Source organism: Anabas testudineus, chromosome 23 (assembly GCF_900324465.2).
Source record: "Anabas testudineus chromosome 23, fAnaTes1.2, whole genome shotgun sequence".
Taxonomy (NCBI): Eukaryota; Metazoa; Chordata; class Actinopteri; order Anabantiformes; family Anabantidae; genus Anabas; species Anabas testudineus.
The window spans coordinates 9915905-9934236 of record NC_046631.1 but is presented as its reverse complement, the minus strand read 5'-3'; the positions used below and the strand labels follow the sequence as shown (position 1 = coordinate 9934236).

The window sequence follows — 18332 nt, the reverse complement described above, 5'->3', positions numbered from 1 at the left end:
ATAGACAGAGAGAAAAACAATATTATAGAAAAGATGTGATATACATTGTTACACAGGATGTCACAGTAAGACACCTGAAGGCTCCATATTAAAGGTAAAGAGGATCACATAGGTGGTTATAATTTGCAAAACACTGGGGACATGGAGGAATTTAAGACCACAATGTACTGTAACTGATGATCCAAACAATTGTTTGAGATTGAGAGCATGTCTATTTTGTGACTTTAGATAAACACCTGTCTTAGTAAAGCTTTCAGATAAATAACATAGACGTAAAAACGCTACCAATGAATAGCTTCATATACAAATGAATAAGCTCTTTAAGTGCAGACCTAGGTCACATACTCCACCACTAAAATTATTATCATTCCAACTGCAGCTGCTAACAGACTGAAGTAGCTTGTCTTTCTGGGTTACAATGCAAATGCAAATACAACTATTATTCAGCTGAATTGATTTTTCTGTCAGGAAAGATGGCCTAATACTAACCATGGGTGAAAGCGGAAAAGTGAGATGCAGAGACCTAAAACAACAGAAGCTATGTGATGGAGAAATACAAAAACAACAATAGAGAGCAGAAAGGATGACAAGTAAATGCCAGCTCGACCATCTTCTATTCATCCATCTCTTAAGGCTCTGCTTGATGCCTCCCAGCTGCCATCTGTTGCTCGTTAAGATTGTTCATGCACTCCATGTTTGTCTGGAACTCATTTTGATGGGGCATGGTTTTCCATGGATGAGTCCACTTCAAAGATAAAGCCGACACACCTGTTTTGAGATGTGCCCCTGCTTTCTCAGTGTAGAGAGGTCAAAGTTTCTTGAACCAGCTTTGTAGAATGAGGGTTTCACAAATGCTTCAAAGAATAAGAAAACCCCTTTACCCATTGAAATCACATTCTCAACTAGGCTGCCACCTTTGCCACTCCCAAAAAAATAAATTAGCCATTGAACAGCTCATCTTACCTTACACTCTGTGGGCTTCCTCTTGCCTAGTCTTCCTTCCTCCTGTCCTACCTGAGCAAGTTTTCAAGTGTAGTCCCAAATGATGAGGCTGTACCTCTCACTTCCCCGTATTTGTACCACAAGCTTTTTCGTTCAACGTGTGCCAGCCTGTCACTCATGATGACCCCAAAGCTTCTTTTGGCCAGTCAGATTTTGCAGGGATGATAGGTCATAATCCTGTCCTATTCAGCACTTGAGACATGGCCCACTTGGCAAAAGGCTACCTGTTTTTTGTTTGCTGACTTCTACATGCACAACGCTTCCTCCTTTGTTGGCATGCTTGATCGCTTTTTAACTCCACTCACAAATCCCTACGAGTCTTTGCCAACTTTTGTGCTAATTTCGTGCACCTGCTGTACACAGGGTGATCAGGATTAATTAATCTGCTTGATGCAAATTCTAGTCTAACAGTGTTTGCAGTCAACAATGTGACACACAAATACACAAATACTGCTCCATATAATTGTGTTGTAGTTGACAGTCAGCTCAATGTGTAAGTTTGAAATAGATATAACATCATTATCACCTAACTTGGACTATTGTGGGTTAGCTTTCATCTTAATTTATAAATGCCCCCCCCCCTCCTGTACTGTTAAAATTAAGTAGAGTGCGATCATGTGATTACGATTTCTCTGAAACTAGAAAGATGCTGTGATGTTGGTATAGTGCAGGAAAGATGTTTTGAAGTAATGCCCCATGGTAATTATCTGCTTTAAAAAAATAGGTGTAAAAATTGTGACTAAAAAAAAAAGTAAATAATCTGTATTTCTTATACATATGCAAATGTGAGCACTGTGATGAGTATGTCAGTGTACAGTGCTTAAAGGTACGTTGTTCGGGGTGCAGAGGTAGAGCACAAAGATGACGCATTCTGTTTAAAAACAAACCTTTATCTGCAGACGTGCAAGTTAATGGTGTTATGGGAGGGAGGTCAGACTAATCTGGGGGGATTTTACTGCACGCTGGTCAAGCACATTGTTCTGCAGAGGCTACGTAGTGTTGGGATTGGTGGCCTTTAAACATGCTAGCATGAGATTGCACTCATTTCCAGTGATGACGGCAAAAGCTTGAATGCAACAGGATAATCCCAGCTGACTTGTGTGAGGATAGGAACTGCAGTCATCCATGATCAACCATGCAAGCCCATTAGAGCTCCTCCTGTGTTTGCCAAGGTGCATTTAGGAACAGTGATAATTCCTCTAGACGTTTGTAATCGTGTACAACCAATTAGCGTACAGGGTCAGTTGTTAATTCCAAGTACATTTATAGGACATGTACATCAAGGACAAATGACTGTTTTGATGAATGGGCACATTTGCATCAGTCGCACTACTTTCCTAATAAGCTTGTCTGACTTTCTGTAAATGTAGCTTAAAATGATGTAGAAATGTTGCATATTGCACACCATTCTTCACACTTCGATGGTGTTTCTAGGTGTTCACAGATATGAGCCATCCAATCCAAGACATCTAATATGTTTTAGGTTCACATTAAATAAAAAAAAAAACTGTCTTTGAGCAGACAGCAGAGACTGTTGACCTTACAATCACTTGGCATGCAACTGAGTCTGTTAAGCAACAGGACAAACTGTAACCTCTAAACCAAGAATGTGCCTCCAGCCTTTATACTGCTGTGGCCACCCAGCAGCCTTTATATCTTGAGTAAAAAAAATGTTAAATTGTCTGTTTCTTCAACCTTATGAACAGTTAATTCTCTGTACTTGGACAAAGGGTAGGCAAATCTGGTTTTTAAAGGCATGTAATAAAGTGCATGAGATTAAACACTTATTTAACATGTCAGAAATTTTAATAAAAGGTTTTAAAATACAATTAATGGTGTTTAAAAAGCCAAACAATGGGTGTTTTTCATTTGATTTAGCTGAAATTAAGCATTATGCGATATAAAATGTTTATTTATTTGCTCAAATTCCTATACAAACTAGTCTATAATGAATCATGGCAAGATTTAAAGTTTAATATTTTAGCTATTGAAAATGGTGAATCAGGTCTTCATAGATCTCTGCAAAATGGAACATATATTAGTGAAAACAAATGTTGGCTACGATCTGTCTGACAGACTAAAGAGAAACACATGCAGAGGAATATGATAATGCTAATTTCCTGCCAAGGGCTTTGTGTCTGAGCCAGCTATGTTAATTACACAACGGGTTGTATTTGCACTGCATAGGTTTTGTAGGATCAGCTCCAGTTGATGGCTTTGCTGAAATCCACTTCATGACTTTGAAACATTTGGACGAGTTAGTTATGGCTTACTGCATCCAGAGTAGAGAAAGTAACTGTGTTTAAGGGTAATTATTATGTGGGAAAACTTTTCATGAGCTGTGTCATTTGGAAAGCTCCAACCACTGCAGTTGTTTTTTAGTTATTAATTTTCAGGTATAAGTTTGTTTATAAAACAATTGAAGTATATTTCTATGTTGAGCCTGAGTTTAAGCATCTAAAAGCATAAAAGATGAGTGCAAGAAAGATAAAAACTAAAAGTACTGACAAAACTGACAAATTTAATAACTGAGACATTTACATCTACAGTGGACATATTATCTATAAGGTTTGAAATGGAGGCTGGCACGATGCACCACATCAAAGGTAAAGTCAGCTGTAAACCATCTGGAAAGTCTTCCAACCCCCCCCCCCCCTCTCAAACCCATTCATTACAAATAGAAAGACAAGATCATCTTTACCTGCTTCTCCAACTGCAGCTGTGAGCGGTCTGCATGCAGACAGGTGAGGGATGGTTCTTCTGCTCCTCCAGTGAATGGCACTGATGATTGTCCACAGCCTCAGTAGCTCTGATGTGGTCAGCACTGCTAGCCTAGTCAGTCTTGTATTGTCATTGGTTTGATTCCCCCAAGGCTGGACCTTGGACATGCACCGATTGAACCAAGAGGATGGAGCATATGTTGTAGGTGGGAGGACTATTGTGTGTGAGTTGGGATGTCCTTTCAGAGTTTGTGTTGCCTTCTTTACTGCCAGCCCAGCGTCTTTTCCCACCTCTTTCATTTTGTATCCTCATTTGGATAGAAATTCAAGTCATCAGTGTGATGTTAAGGGTTAAACTGTTGTCACCACACCCCACTTCCCCATTTGGCCAGTAATGGAAGATTTGCTCTTTACCCATCACTCTGGGGAATGGGAGCAGGACCAGTTTATGGCTCATTTCAGCTCCCAGGCCTTGTGTTTACTAGGCTGTCAGGTGAGATTAGAGAGGAGCTTAGAGGGGTTTGCATTCAGACATTCACACCCAGCATTTTACAGGAAAAGTCCTTTATTCATTTTTCACAAGTCCAAGTTTCCTTTTGTAGTTTTTCAATCACATCTGCAGTAACAGTGATTAAATGACTCACTGACTTCACTGTCGAAAATTGTAACACATTTTAAAGCATCATTACCAGAAAACGCTTCACAATACAACACTTGTGGTAGAGCAGGAGCCTCAAACCACAATCAGAGTTAACCACTCATTTGGAAGTAAAAGTCAAAATTTACAGCGTGTCAGCCATAACATCATGGAAAATTTCAAACCTAGTAAACGATTTATCCAACTAGTAAGGGAAAATTGCACATTTTAATTTGGTGTTTGTCGAAGACATCCAAAACCAAATACAAAGACACAGACCTAAATCAAATTGCAAATGTGCTCATTAACAATGTAAATATTTCTCAGGCTTTAAGAATATCTCGTCATGCTTTGTTGCTTATTTTCTTGCTATCTTTGTTGCTCTATGGATGGCACTGTTGTTCTGTCTGTCAATACTGTAGGTTGGTTTACTGCTTTGGTCTAGACTCTGAAGCTCTTGGATGGGTTGCTATTAGAGTTAACCCAACCCCAAACCCAAACCTCTTCTCTGCAGGCACCACAGCAATGCAATTTCCTCCACTAACTTTCCACACATGAACATTAGTTGTATCCGTAAAACCCTGATATCTGTGGTGTAGGCTCTTTTGTCACGGTATTTGGACAAATATGGTCAAGTAAAAGGGTTATTACCAAGGTTGATGCATGAAATAATTCTGCAACACAGTAGATTATTTAAGTAGTGATGTTGTGGGGACTACTGTCTTATACTGAGTCTCATGGTACTGTAGTTTCCTATAAAATAAGTGTAAAATAAATACAAGTGAATGAAGCCAGTGAAAACTACAAAAAAAGAATAAATAAAAAAAAAATCCCAGAATTAGAGCAAACGTACAATTACTTTCACTACACCAGAGACATAAATTTAGAAGAATTCTTCACTTTCCTGCTACTCATTTCCTCAGTCTGCCACTCAACTAAGCTGTGTGCATGTTTGTGTTAAGGCCACAAACAGGACATCTGGAGCCCATGTCCAAGGGTGAGAAAAGGGTAGTTAAACAGGCCTCTAAGTGAAAGAGGGAATGAGAATTTACAAGAACAATTAGGAGAAAAAATCCTCTGTAAAATGTACAGAAAAAGTAAAAAACCAGGTTTAGGTGATGATGGATGGACACAGAATATGAATAAAACCTCAGAGCACAGCTGGAGACAGACTAGGCTGAAGGACGATCTTTGGATTTGGCCTGCCCGGCTGCAACAGCTGATTATACTTTCACTTGCCGTAACAAGCAGGAGGATGTGAGGCTTAAGACTTTATAAAAGACTTTATTGTCTAGACACAGGTGGCAGGAACTCTGCACAGGATTTAAATAATGGTAACCTAGGAGGTAAATTATGCTACATTAGGAATTGGTACAAATGTCCATATAAGAACATGTAGAGTGTGAAAAAGTTGTTAAAACAAACACGTAACATGCTGCAATGCAATTACAGTTAAAAGAAAGCTAGTAGTTTTTCCTCCTGACCTTTATACAGAAACCTGTATCAAGATTTCTTGAGCAATAATACTTAACAAAAATGATTCTAGTATTGGATGACTTAGGCAAATGGTTGGTTTTTAAAATTACCTCCCAGTACCTAATCACAAACAGATGACGACTAACTAGCATTTACAGAATTGGGTGAAATTTTAAGTGCAGACTTTACAGCTGGATCTTATTACAAACGGCACCCTAGCAGGAGTCAAAAAGCACATCTGGAACATATAATAACTACAAATGCCACGTATCTAATCGACTAACCTGCTGTCATTTAACTGTGTCTGGGCTAATGAGGAACTCTCAAGCATGTGATGTATGGTACACACTAGTCAGGATTACAATTACAGTTAGTGCATAGCTCAGTAAATATACTATTGTTACTGTACAAATGAGCGACAAGTTGAACCCTAAAATAATCTATCACCTAAACCACTAGTTGCTGTGATGCAGTTTTAATATTTCAGTCAGTGTTTTCAGTAGACAAGAAACATTTTGAGTTGAATGACAACATAGCTTTTGTGTAATTTGTAGTAGTGATGACAGAGACAAGTTGCTTTAGTGTATTTCAATATACACAGTGGAGAGAAGAAAATCTAAAAAACAATATTTCAAATCATATGAATCCAAATGGAGCACAACTTGTGAATTCTAAGAATTGTCTGCTGTGGCTCTCCTGTCACTGTCTGGAACATATGATCCGATAATGAAAAGCAGATTTTTTGAAGACAGACAGTGTTTTTCTGGAGGCATAATTTGGTAAAGTTTAGTGGTCATTAAATGACACGATTATGTATGTTTGTATGTATGTATGTATAACACAATATACAGTAAACATTCAGTAAAAGTTAATGTTAATAAAAATTACAATAATACTGATTGCAGTTCTTTGATAGACTGACGGCCTGACCAGGGTGTACTCTGCCTCTAGCCCAATGATAGCTGGGATAGGCCCCAGCAGGCCCTTAAGAGGACAAGCAGTTAGGATAACAGCTGGATGGATGATTCCAATTGCTGACACAACAAATTACAAAAAAATCTTCTCCACAAATGTGAATTCTGTGTTCTGTTATAAATAAAAACATTTAAGCTAAAAACTATTCCAAACACTCCACATCAAGTCTTCAGTAAGATTTACTGAAAAGTCATGGATGGATGGTACGCTTTTGAAAGTGGAGCAGAAACCCAAAGGAATGTGCTGGTTTTCTGGTTTTCATTTCTCAGACTGAACCAATCCCCACGAGACCAACTCATCCTCGAGAAGGGGCCAAACAAACCTTAACAAAAAGCCTTATTCTGCTTGATGTCCAAAGTGACCTGTTGAAGTACAAAACTGTAGAGGAAATCAAGTTAAGCAATAGTTTTTATTACTTAAATCCTTTTGCTGAACCTATGCTGTCTTAACAGAATATAACTAGTGGTTTCTATGTAAGAGAGTTGAAGGAGTAGACTACACAACACATATGAAACCCTACCAACCTTGCATCCCTCCAGGACCAGCAGTTTTTGTTTGACTCCAATTTTAAGGTACCAAACATAAATCATAGGCTTCTGTAAGAAAGTGGCCCGCGAAGCACAAAGTCAAACTTGGGAAATCCAAAATGCAGATGAAGATCACACCGGAGTGCACTTTGACAACAGCTGGGCTTGAATCTAAACAGTAGACCGAAAAACACACTAACAACCTTTGGGGTAAATTAAAGACTCCTCAAAATGTCTTTATATAAATAATTGCAAATGATATAAATTCATCTCAAATATCTAGGCCAGAACAGCCAGCACACCTCACAGACTAAATAATCCTCTGCAACCAATTATGACCAGCTGTAACTCTCAGGTGACATCTGATACAACACATCAGGAAAGACTAATGTAGATTATGTGTTGTTTTGATTATTGGCTCCTTTCATTTGGTTTTATGTAATCCTAAAACCTACATGACTTCATGAGAGGAGCTTCTGATGTCAGTGTCTTATAGTGTCACCTACAGTATGTGTGTTGTACCATTTTAGAGCAGTACAATTTTTAGCATTGTAGGTTTGATGATTGAGAGATTTCAATATAGATATAGAAGAAAAGAGCAAAGTTCGATTGCTTACATTGTACTTAATCTACTTTAAAACTTGTAATTTTAACATGTAATGTTTTATACAACAATGGCTTTAATACATCTGGCTAAGTGGCTTATTATAGATCCTAAATAAAGAAATGAAATTCCATTTTTGTGCACAGAGTTTCACTAGCAAACATAAATTGGACTGATCAGTTTGTTTATTAGGCTTAGAAATTAATGTAATACAAATACACTGGAAACATAGTTTATTCAACTGTGTTTTTTTTTTCCACACAGTAAATCCAAGATCAGTTACTGAATAAAAGGCCACAAAAGAAATCATGATAAAATGATAATTTAAACCTAAACAAATCGTGATATTCTAATAACATGACTTCAGTCCACATAACACTAATGCCAAGTTGACTTATTTAAGTATTGGTGAAAAGCATCAAATATGGTAAACAACAACAACAACGTAACAATGAGAGCCCCTTCACTGCAAAAAGCTGTAGTTTATTATCAAAGAATGGTACCATTGAATGCATGCAAGTAATGCAAATGTTGTATACAAATCAGTAATGTGCATGACAGCGGACAGCTGGGAATAAAGTAATAGGAATAAACAATCCTGATTTCCTGAAAAGGAGAGAGAACTTCGGCATGATATTTCCTTTTGAGGATAGTGTCGTTCTAAACACCCAACAGCTGCTGAAACATGTTTAAGTTAGGATTAAAGTTATACCTGTAATAAACTGGGATGTTCTTTCCCTAAAGATACTGGATATTGCTGATGTCCCTACTGGTTGGTCATCATAGACGTCACAGTCTGTAGGACATCGTGCCATGTGCATCAATGGCATGTTTAAAGTAATAAGTAGAGTAAATGACAGACATGAGGAAATAACACTTTTATTTTCCTCAACAAATCATCTAAGATACTGAATGTTTGACTGCACTACAGCTGCTATTTTACAATTTGATAATAATTCCTCAAAAAGCCATTACACACAGAATATGCAGTCCTTAATTGCCGGTCCTTTGCACAGCAATGGATTAATTATTGAACCCACATTATACTATACATGCTAAACACTGGAACATACGAGACAGACAACAAAATGACACTATTATTGAATGATGAGACATTGGAGAACTTTAATCTTTGTTTACTCCATTGTGCCTATATTCAATATTATCTAATACATTTTGGGAATGTTTTAAGTGTGTGTTCTTAATCAAAGTATAAGAATACATTTTTAATTCAACATTTAATTCTTTGTCACTTGGATTTAACAATTTCACTGCATGTTACTTGATGTTAAAAATATTCAAAGCTTGTCAAGCCATCTATTGTATTTTAAATTTGCCCAGCTTTACATTTGTTATTTGCTTAAGAAATATGTTTAATTGATCAAGATGCCATTAAAACATCCCAGATTTGCATAATACTTGTCATTGTCAGTGCAAGGACATGCCAGTATTTTCAAAAGCTGGACTTTATAGCATTTAAATCCACAAGACTTTGGGCTGAGCTGTGTCATAAAAGTAGAGAGGAGGGTCATGGGAGGGTCACATGTTTGAGGGAGGCTCTTATTCAAACATGATATCCGAAGCTTGGCGCAGGCAGTTAGCGGAGTCATGGGGCATGTTGATGTGTGTGACGTTGTTGGCATCCAGACGCAGGTGCTTCAGACGGGAATAGTTGAGGGGCCCAATGAACTTGCAGAAACTTGCCATGTCAATCTCTATAGAGAATCAAAAATGGAGAGTTTCGTGAGTTAGAAGAAAAATAAAATACATAAAGCTTAGTTGACTTTTCACTCCCCTGTGCTGCAGGTTAAAGGGCCTATATGTGGTTTTTGACCACTAGTAGTGCTAAAGAGCAATAAGTGGAAGCCTGTTTTGTTTTGAGCATTCATAAATGCAATGATGGTTGCAGTAATAATTTATGTGGTTTTACACTAGCCTGCTGACGATATACTGTGGCTGCAAACAAACAAACATTTGCTTTGAAAAAAATTTTATGATAAAGGAAATGCATTCAACATGTTTATATACCTCATGTTTACACATATACTCCATGGACCAACTTTAGAAAAACAAATAAATGAGTAAACTGGTAAGGTAATTATTGAAAGATGTCACTCACTGTTGATCTCATTGGCCTGGAGGTAGAGTTGCTCCAGGTGTTCGCTGATCTCAGGGATGGACTGCAGCTTGTTGAAAGACAGGTCCAACTCCACCAGTGATGACACATTGAGTGCCCCAGCAGGGATCCCAGAGTCCACCAGCTTATTGTGGGACACCCTTAGGTACTGCAAGGAAGGAAGTTTGTTCAGGTATCCACCACCAATACTGTCAATGTCGTTGTAGTCAGCATAGAGGATTTCCAGTGAACTGGGAACTCCAGCTGGAAGCTTCTTCAGCTTGTTGTGGCTCACATCCAGGGACAGCAGCTTCTTCAGCCCTTTAAATGCTCCTGTAATGGCATCGGAGGTTAGCTGATTATTCTGAATGTTGATAGAGGTCAAATTTTCTTTGTCGGTCAAGAGTCCAGCGGGGAACTTGGTCAACTTGTTGTGCGTTATCTTCAGCTCCTCAAGAGACTTTGAGGGAGGGATGATTGGCTCTGTGAGGTTGTTGTGGCTGAAGAAAAGCTTCTCCAGAGCAGTGAGTTTGTCAATTGTGCCCTTTGCTACTTTAGCATTGGTGATTTGGTTGTTGTCAAGTACAATCCAGCGAAGTTCAGCTGTAACGTTATCAAACACTCCTGCCTTGATTTCTTCAATATGGTTGTTCTGAAGATACAGGTACTTGATCCCTGTTGGGACTACAGGAACAAAGTGCAGATTGCGGCTATCGCAATACATGGCACTGGGGAAATTGATTGGGCAATCGCATTCTTGATTGCAGTTGGGTCCTGAGGGTCCATGTGCACCAACAGGCTGGTAGTCATAGTCATAATACTGGCACAGGGCCGTACTGACCAGTACAGCCAACAGGGGTACACGGAGAAGAGACATACTTCTGGAGATCCCACAGAGAGAAGGGAACAGGAAGGAAGGAAATACAATAAACTGGTAAGAATGGTGAAAGAGTACCAAATTGTAAACTTATAATTTTAAACTTAAAACACAAATGAACTTGTTCCAGTTATGCTGCTGTTAGAGACATGCTAGTAAAATAGGCATTTTGACAAGTAAACTCAAGTTATGATTCACAATTCAATTTTTTGTATTAATATAAAGAAAATAAAAGATAATAAAACATCCGAACTGCTAAAAAGATCAGTCTTGTCCTGTAATACATACTATAGCCTACCGCCACACCCACTCCCCAGAGTATTATATAACTGGTCAGGAGTTCATGTCAACTGGTTGGAGACCGCAGTGTTCTTGATTCTCTGATTCATTTGAAAGTCTCAACCTGCCTCACGGCTGCATCTTGAACCAAAATGCATGTCCTGATTATCACTTCATCTAGCAACTCGATAGATGTTTACATAAATCAGCAATAGGAGTAATAATGCACTGCAGATGTTCCAGGGAAACATGAAAACTATGCATACATCAATGTGCACAGTATAACTCTTTAAGAGATATATTTTACATAAGACACTAGAAAAGTTACTTTTGTCCTTTGTTAGGTTTTAACACAGAAAAAAACATGTAAGGACAAGAAGCTAAACGAAAACCTAAAACTAGTTGAGGAACCTTACTGTATAAAATCACCCTGCAGACGATGCAAATGCCAGAATGAGTACTTCCAGACCCATGAAAAATGCAGACAGACAATGGATCCAAGAGCAACAGAATATTTTCCATAGTGTAAAGTCAGCAAATCCATGCAGTAGATAGATTTAGTATTATATGTGGATCCATAAAAACATGTAAGATCTAGATAAATACAGTGGTGTTTCTCTTCTTAATCCTATATGCAAATTACTAAACTTATTTTTTTGCTTCCATGCTCTGCTATTCTTGCTTTCTCTGCTGCAGCACTAGCCCATGCCCAGAAGCCTAGCAGTGACAGCTGATAATCCCATCCGGAAAACAGAAATAAAGAAAAATAATCAGACAGGAAATCACAAATCCATGCTTCCATATGCAGGCTTACCTGTGCTTCTCTCTCTGTGCGTGTTGGGTGGAGGGCCAGAAGGTAAGAACAGTGTGGTGTTCAAAAACTGGAAGTCTCTGGAGAAAAACACAGAAGGTAAGAAGGAGAGAGGGGGAGGAGAGTGAGAGTGGGGTAGATGGAGAGACAGAGGGAAAAAAGGAGGAGGAGGAGGGGGGAGGAGAGGAGGCTCTCTCTGGAGTCAGGTCATCTTATCATCATATAAAGTCATCACTGTGAGTGATTATAGGAGCCTCATCCAAAAATTGTGGTTAACCAACTAAGAGCAGGTGCAACAGGGCACAGGGTAAACAAATACACAATGGTGTTAGTATGACCTACTCCAACATTTATCACCTTTATAAACTATCCACCTCTTTTTCAACCTGTTCATTGCCCTCCATATAACAACTCCAAGGTGTTTGCAAGCAAAAACAAATTGGAAATGGGTAGACTGTGCATGGAAAAATGTTAAGAGTAGGAAAAGCTATGTATCTGTGGAAAAATGTGAAAATGATTTCTGGCAGTCATTTAACCCAGACGCCGGTTATGAAGAAGAATACATTCAGCTGTACCTACTGAGCTGTGAAAAGGGCTTTGGAAAATCTGACAAAAAGGTTATAAGACGGCCAGAAGGAGTTACACAACGCTTGACACAAACATTTCCTCTCCTGTTTTTGACCAACACTATGAGAGGAGAAAGGCAGGTTAAAGTAGGTCCAATTGATTCCATATGTTTTACTATAAATTATTCTACTTCTCATTCTTGCCCTTCAACGTTTTTGTTCTCTGTGTTCTGTGAAGCCCTTTAATCATCCTTTTCTCAGCATACCAATAGTGACTTGGACTGATAAAATGGACATGAGAGTGGCTTTTTACTTATCTAAAAGGTGAAGTGGAGGAAGGGGGTGGTGAGGGAAACGCCCAAATGTTTCTCCCATTTGTTGATGTGCGTCCATCATGCTGTCTGAGCATGCTGGGCACTGACGCCTGGATTCAGTTGTTCACGGTGTGGTCTGTTACTCTACTTACACATGCCATTCCTTAAGAGACCATCTTGGATGCATTTGTCATGTGTAGAAAGTTTTCATTCCTGACATTCTAATTCAAGATATCTCATCTCCCCATGATGTATAAGAAAAACACGTGTGCTCATTTTGCATCTTTTTCTTTACTCCCACACCAGACAACTGGTTTTGCGAACATACGGTGGCAAGAAAAACTTTGAACCTTTTGGAATTTCATGATTTTCTGCATTAATTGGTCATAAAATGTGCTCTGATCTTCATCTAAGTCACAACAATAGAAAAACACAGTCTGCTGTAAATAATAGTACACAAACATTATATGTTTTCATGTTTTTATTGAACATAACACGTAAACATTCACAGTGCAGGGTGGAAAAAGTATGTGAACCTTTGGACTTAATAACTGGTTGACCCTCCTTTGGCAGCAATAACCTCAACCAAACGTTTCCTGAAGTTGCAGATTAGACCTGCACAACCATCTGGAGTAATTTTGGACCACTCCTCTTTACAAAACTGTTTCAGTGTAGCAATATTCTTGGGATGTCTGGTGTGAATGCCACAGCATTTCAATCGAGTTGAGGTCAGGACTCGGACTGGGCCACTCCAGAAGGTGTATTTTGTTCTGTTGAATTCTTTGTTGAATTACTTGCTTTGGGTCATTGTCCTGTTGTATCACCCATCCTCTGTGGAGCTTCAGTAGGTGGACAGATGGTCTTACGTGTTCCTGTAAAATGTCTTGATAAACCAGAGATTTCTGTAAGTCTTTAGCTGACACTCTAGGATTCTTCTTTATCTCATTCAGCATTCTGCTCTGTGCTCTTGCAGTCATCTTTACAGGACGACCACACCTAGGGAGAGTAGCAACAGTGCTGAACTTTCTCTATTTGCAGACAGTCTGTCCTAGCGTGGACACATGAACATCAAGGCTTTTGGTGATACTTTTGGAACCCTTTCCAGCTTCATGCAAGTCAACAATTCTTGATCGTAGGTCTTCTGAGAGCTCTTTTCTGCGAGGCATGGTTCAGGTAGTGCTTTTTGAGACCAGTAAACCCAAAACTGGTGCATGTTTTTAAGGGGCACGACAGCTTTCAGCAACACATTCAATATCATCACACTGATTGGACTCAAAGTTGACTAACTCCTGGCTCCAATTAGCTCTTGGAACATATAATACAAACATATAATGTTTGTGTACTATTATTTTAAGCTGACTGTGTTTTTCTATTGTTGTCACTTAGATGACAATCAGATCACATTTTATGACAAATAATGCAGAAAACCAAATTCCAAAAGGTTCAAAGTTTTTCTTGCCACTGTATGAGTAATGCAACGGGCTTTTCAAAATGGTTTGCTTGGATCTAGATATTTTCATCTTGTACTTATGTAGCTTGCAATCATTTGACTCTGATAACAATACAATTTACCAGCTCATTGGCTATTTCAGCATGTGGGTCTCCACCAGGCACATGCAGTGTCATAATGGCACCCACAGAGATTTTAAGGAACACATTTTCTACTGAAATTGTGCTGTCTTGTACGTCACTTTAACATTAACTCTATAAAATTAAACTGTTTGTCAATCTCTTGCAGCATCTGATGTTCCAAATGTGCAGCATTATGAGGAATACATTTCATTATGATGGTCATAATGGTCTTTCATTTCGAGCTGAATACATTTGAACAAAGTAAAAGTAGTTTGTTTCAATTGATGCTGTTGTAAGTCTATGTTCTGCAGGGCCTCTGTCCATGCTCATCAAATATCTGTTAAGTAAAATGTTAGTTTGATTAAACAAACTTTGCAAACAAGGTTGATTAAAATGAGAATGTCCCTTTAATGTAGACCATTTTCTAACATCTGCAATGTTGTTTAAAACAGTAGGAAGATGAAAACAAACTGTTGCATGTGAAGTAAACAAACCATTCAAAACCTCCACAGTCAAGTAGCTCATATTTTACCAATATTATAACCTCCTTTAAATGGGTTCTGGTTTCTTTTGAAAAAATAAACTAAACAAAGTGTGGGATAACAAAAAATGTTACCATAGTCCTTTCTTATGGTAGTGATCTTTGAATTCTGTGACACTGCTGATGATTTGTTCCAGTTACTGAGCCACAGCCCTGATTTGAAACTTGCCACTAGTCAGTAAACCAGCTTGATGCTGTTATTTTTACATGAACAATATGTGTTTCTTTGAGAATCAACACCAGACTCTGCAGCTTTCAGCTCCCTAAAGTAAAGATTTCTAGTTGTTAATGGTGACTAATAAAACCATAGGGACTGTAGGCAGTCTGCACTAGCGATACTAGATTCTTTACTATCAAACATAATGCTCTAGTTCATTTCAGTAGCTGATGAGGATTTTACAAACTTTCCATTAAACAAACGACTTGTGCACGGTGAACTAGGAATACAAAGAGCTGCAAAGGATGCATTTTTGTTGAATTTATGTCCTCAGTGTTCAGTAGAAAGAAGACTGCACTCCCGAATATCCAACCTGTGATTCCAACCCTTTGGTTGGCTGAGGACCAAGTTAAATGTGTGATTAGTCTGTCATTGAACTTAATGAACCATACCTGGTGTTATGTAGGGCCATGCAGCACATGGAGCTTATAAAGCTTCTTTTTTATTCTGACTCCTCAGCCCTTTAGTCTCATGTTAGAATATTCATGCATTATGGTTTTTGTGCCAACTCAACAATTGAGCTTATGTGTGACCCTGTGTGTCATCCACCTCAGATAACCCTTTACAAAAAACATGCTTCATTTCAACAACCAAACCAGCCAGAACTAGTTGCCACTGCAGTCACTCTTCTTCACATTTGTTCCCTGCATCAGAAAATGGCCCAAAATATTTATTTCTTTGAGGCCGGAGTGTTTTCGCCTCTGTTATGGGTTTTTGTGTGAACCCAGACTTAAGCTTTTCCAGACTGTTTGTAGAGCGGAGGCTGTAAAGCAGACATTTGTGCTTAGTCACTCTGCTTATTCTTGTCAGTTTTGGTGATATGTGCCATATGCTCTCATATCCAGATAGCAGATGTTTACTTTCAACACTGTTTCTCTAAAGATTTCTTATCTGTGTTTCTCTGCCAAATGACTTATGAGTGATAGTGAATTTACTTCTAGTGAATAATGCTATACTGGAAATGAACAGTAATGAAATCGTACATTTTTTGTGTTGTATCCCTTTTATATTTTTACTTATATTCAATGTATATGTTTATTATTTACCTACCAAAGACATTCAGGTCTTTGGTAGGTAAATGCATTATATGCTTCAATTGTAAACATTTGATTAGAGATGTCTCCTCATCAGGTTCTGTTAAATAACTTTAATACATTTTAAAAATGGGCATACAAAACAAGGTGGCATGTGTGGAAGTGGAGAGCTTCCTTGACTGCTTGTCCCTCATCACTGTCACACACATTTACATTTAGTGATTTAGCAGATGCTTCTATCTAAAGTGACCTGAAGGTGAGGTACAAAGCAGTAAAGTCAGGAAGAAGACATGTAGTAAGAAAGAAAACAGACACAAACGCAGAAGGAGCAATAGAATATATGCAGACCAAGTCTGTTAGATGTGTGTAAATATTACATCTACCCCCTCTTCCTTTGTAAACCTAATGAGCCTATTCAGGCCTGGAGTGAAGTGAAAACAACCTGAAGCCTCCTACCAACTTTCATCAGACTAAAGAAGCTAGTGGATGAGTAGTGTTTTGACCTGACAAGAAAGAATTCAGTCACCATGACTCAAATTCCAGATAACCTTATCTGGTTGACTGAGATAAGAATTTACACTAACACATTGAAAGCAAAGTGCAATTAGAAGACATTAAGTCCTGAGTACTTAGTCATAAGGGAAATGTGCCACACAAGCAAACTCACAGATACTCTATCTAAACACGAGCACAGCAGCAAAGATCCAGCTGAGATCTACATGCACATGCTCTTAGAGAGGTACACACATGGAGATCCAAGCAAGTATATTAGCAAACAGGGATATTCTTGGACTTCTTGGCACAGACACACAGAGACTTCTAATAAAATCTCAGACAGCACCCAGACACCACCTTCTGTTCCTACCATGTGGCCATGTGGTAAGCACATAGACTCATCTCCAGGCAGGCCAAGTGATTCTCTCACTCTATCTTTCATGGGCTCACATGTCCTGCATGGAAAGATCTGCTTAACACAACAGACCTCTGTTCCTCTGTGTCTGTCTAAACTTTTCTCGTAACTTAATATTTTCTTATAATTCCTAATGCAGTGCTAACTACTGTAGGCTGTAAGTGTTTTAATATAAAATGCCTCATGCAAATTATTAACAGGTTTAACAAGATGTGGCTTTGATATGGTTCATATGTTTGATTAATGTTAGTGTTTGCAGGTTGAAATAACCATCTGCACAAATCTGTCATCTCCTTTTCTGCAGGATTTTTGCTTGACAGTGTAAAGCAGCTCAGGTTACACCAGTTACTTAAACGTCACCAGACTGGCACTCAGCAGACCCACCAAGCAGCGAGTGTATACATGTACCTTCATTAAAGGTGATGAAAACGTTTTTACACAGCTGACTTTCTGTAAACTGTTGCTTTTAAATTTCACACTTTATTTAAGACACAAACGTCAACCCACATGCACCAATAGCTGTAAGTGCCGGTCTACAAGATCCTGTAGACGTCTCTATGGGAGATCAGGTTGCACTGTGCTTATACGTGTGTGTGTGTGTGTGTGTGTGTGTGTGTGTTTCACAGCGTGACACAGGCAGAAAATAGAAAATGCTGTTATGATAAAAACCACATGGGGGCACCAAATCGAAGTACATTCAGATTGCTGTGTCAAACTTACTCTGAGGTGCTGGGATAGGTGCCAGAGCTCAAACACTAATTCTTTTCAGTCTGTCCTTGTCTAGAGAGAGAGAGAGAAAAAGCCCTAAGTCCAATCAGAGGGGGAAGATACTTTGAGGCAATCATAACTCCTACGCGTTCTTGTTTTTACATAACTTATTTTTTTGCGTTAACAGTTGCTTTATTTGTAATTAAGAGCAGAGTGAACTTAATAATGAATACTGTTATGGAAATCTGTTTTTACCTACACTATTTTGTCGTCCCTGTTTTGCTTTTGCTTGCATAATGAATAGAATCATTCAGTCAACGTGCATGACTATTAGTGGTAATTAAGAAATAGAAAAATAAATTGTTTGTCAAGAAGGAAAAAAGTAAATAATGAGGTAAAAAGTAAAAATAGATAAGTTATGTCTGCAGAGAACTCTATATATTTTT

General features: G+C 38.4%; 1 protein-coding gene across 1 annotated transcript; it reads right to left on the bottom strand.

Annotated features, from left to right (window-relative positions):
- Positions 1-8108: 8108 nt before the first annotated feature.
- lum (lumican) lies at positions 8109-12128 on the bottom strand. Its single transcript, XM_026361192.1, has 3 exons — positions 12028-12128; positions 10061-10938; positions 8109-9656 (listed from the first exon to the last, which is right to left on the bottom strand). Exons 2-3 carry the CDS (start codon positions 10932-10934, stop codon positions 9502-9504), a joined length of 1029 nt encoding a protein of 342 aa, XP_026216977.1. The 5' UTR covers positions 10935-10938; positions 12028-12128; the 3' UTR covers positions 8109-9501.
- Positions 12129-18332: the final 6204 nt, after the last annotated feature.

What these genes read in the sequence shown, in the direction of transcription:
- lum (XM_026361192.1), bottom strand. Translation starts at nt 10,934, where the DNA reads ATGTCTCTTCTCCGTGTACCCCTGTTGGCTGTACTGGTCAGTACGGCC. An exon ending in CCAGGCCAATGAGATCAACA is followed by an intron (nt 9,657 to 10,060) that starts GTGAGTGACATC and finishes GATTCTCTATAG; the next exon opens with AGATTGACATGGCAAGTTTC.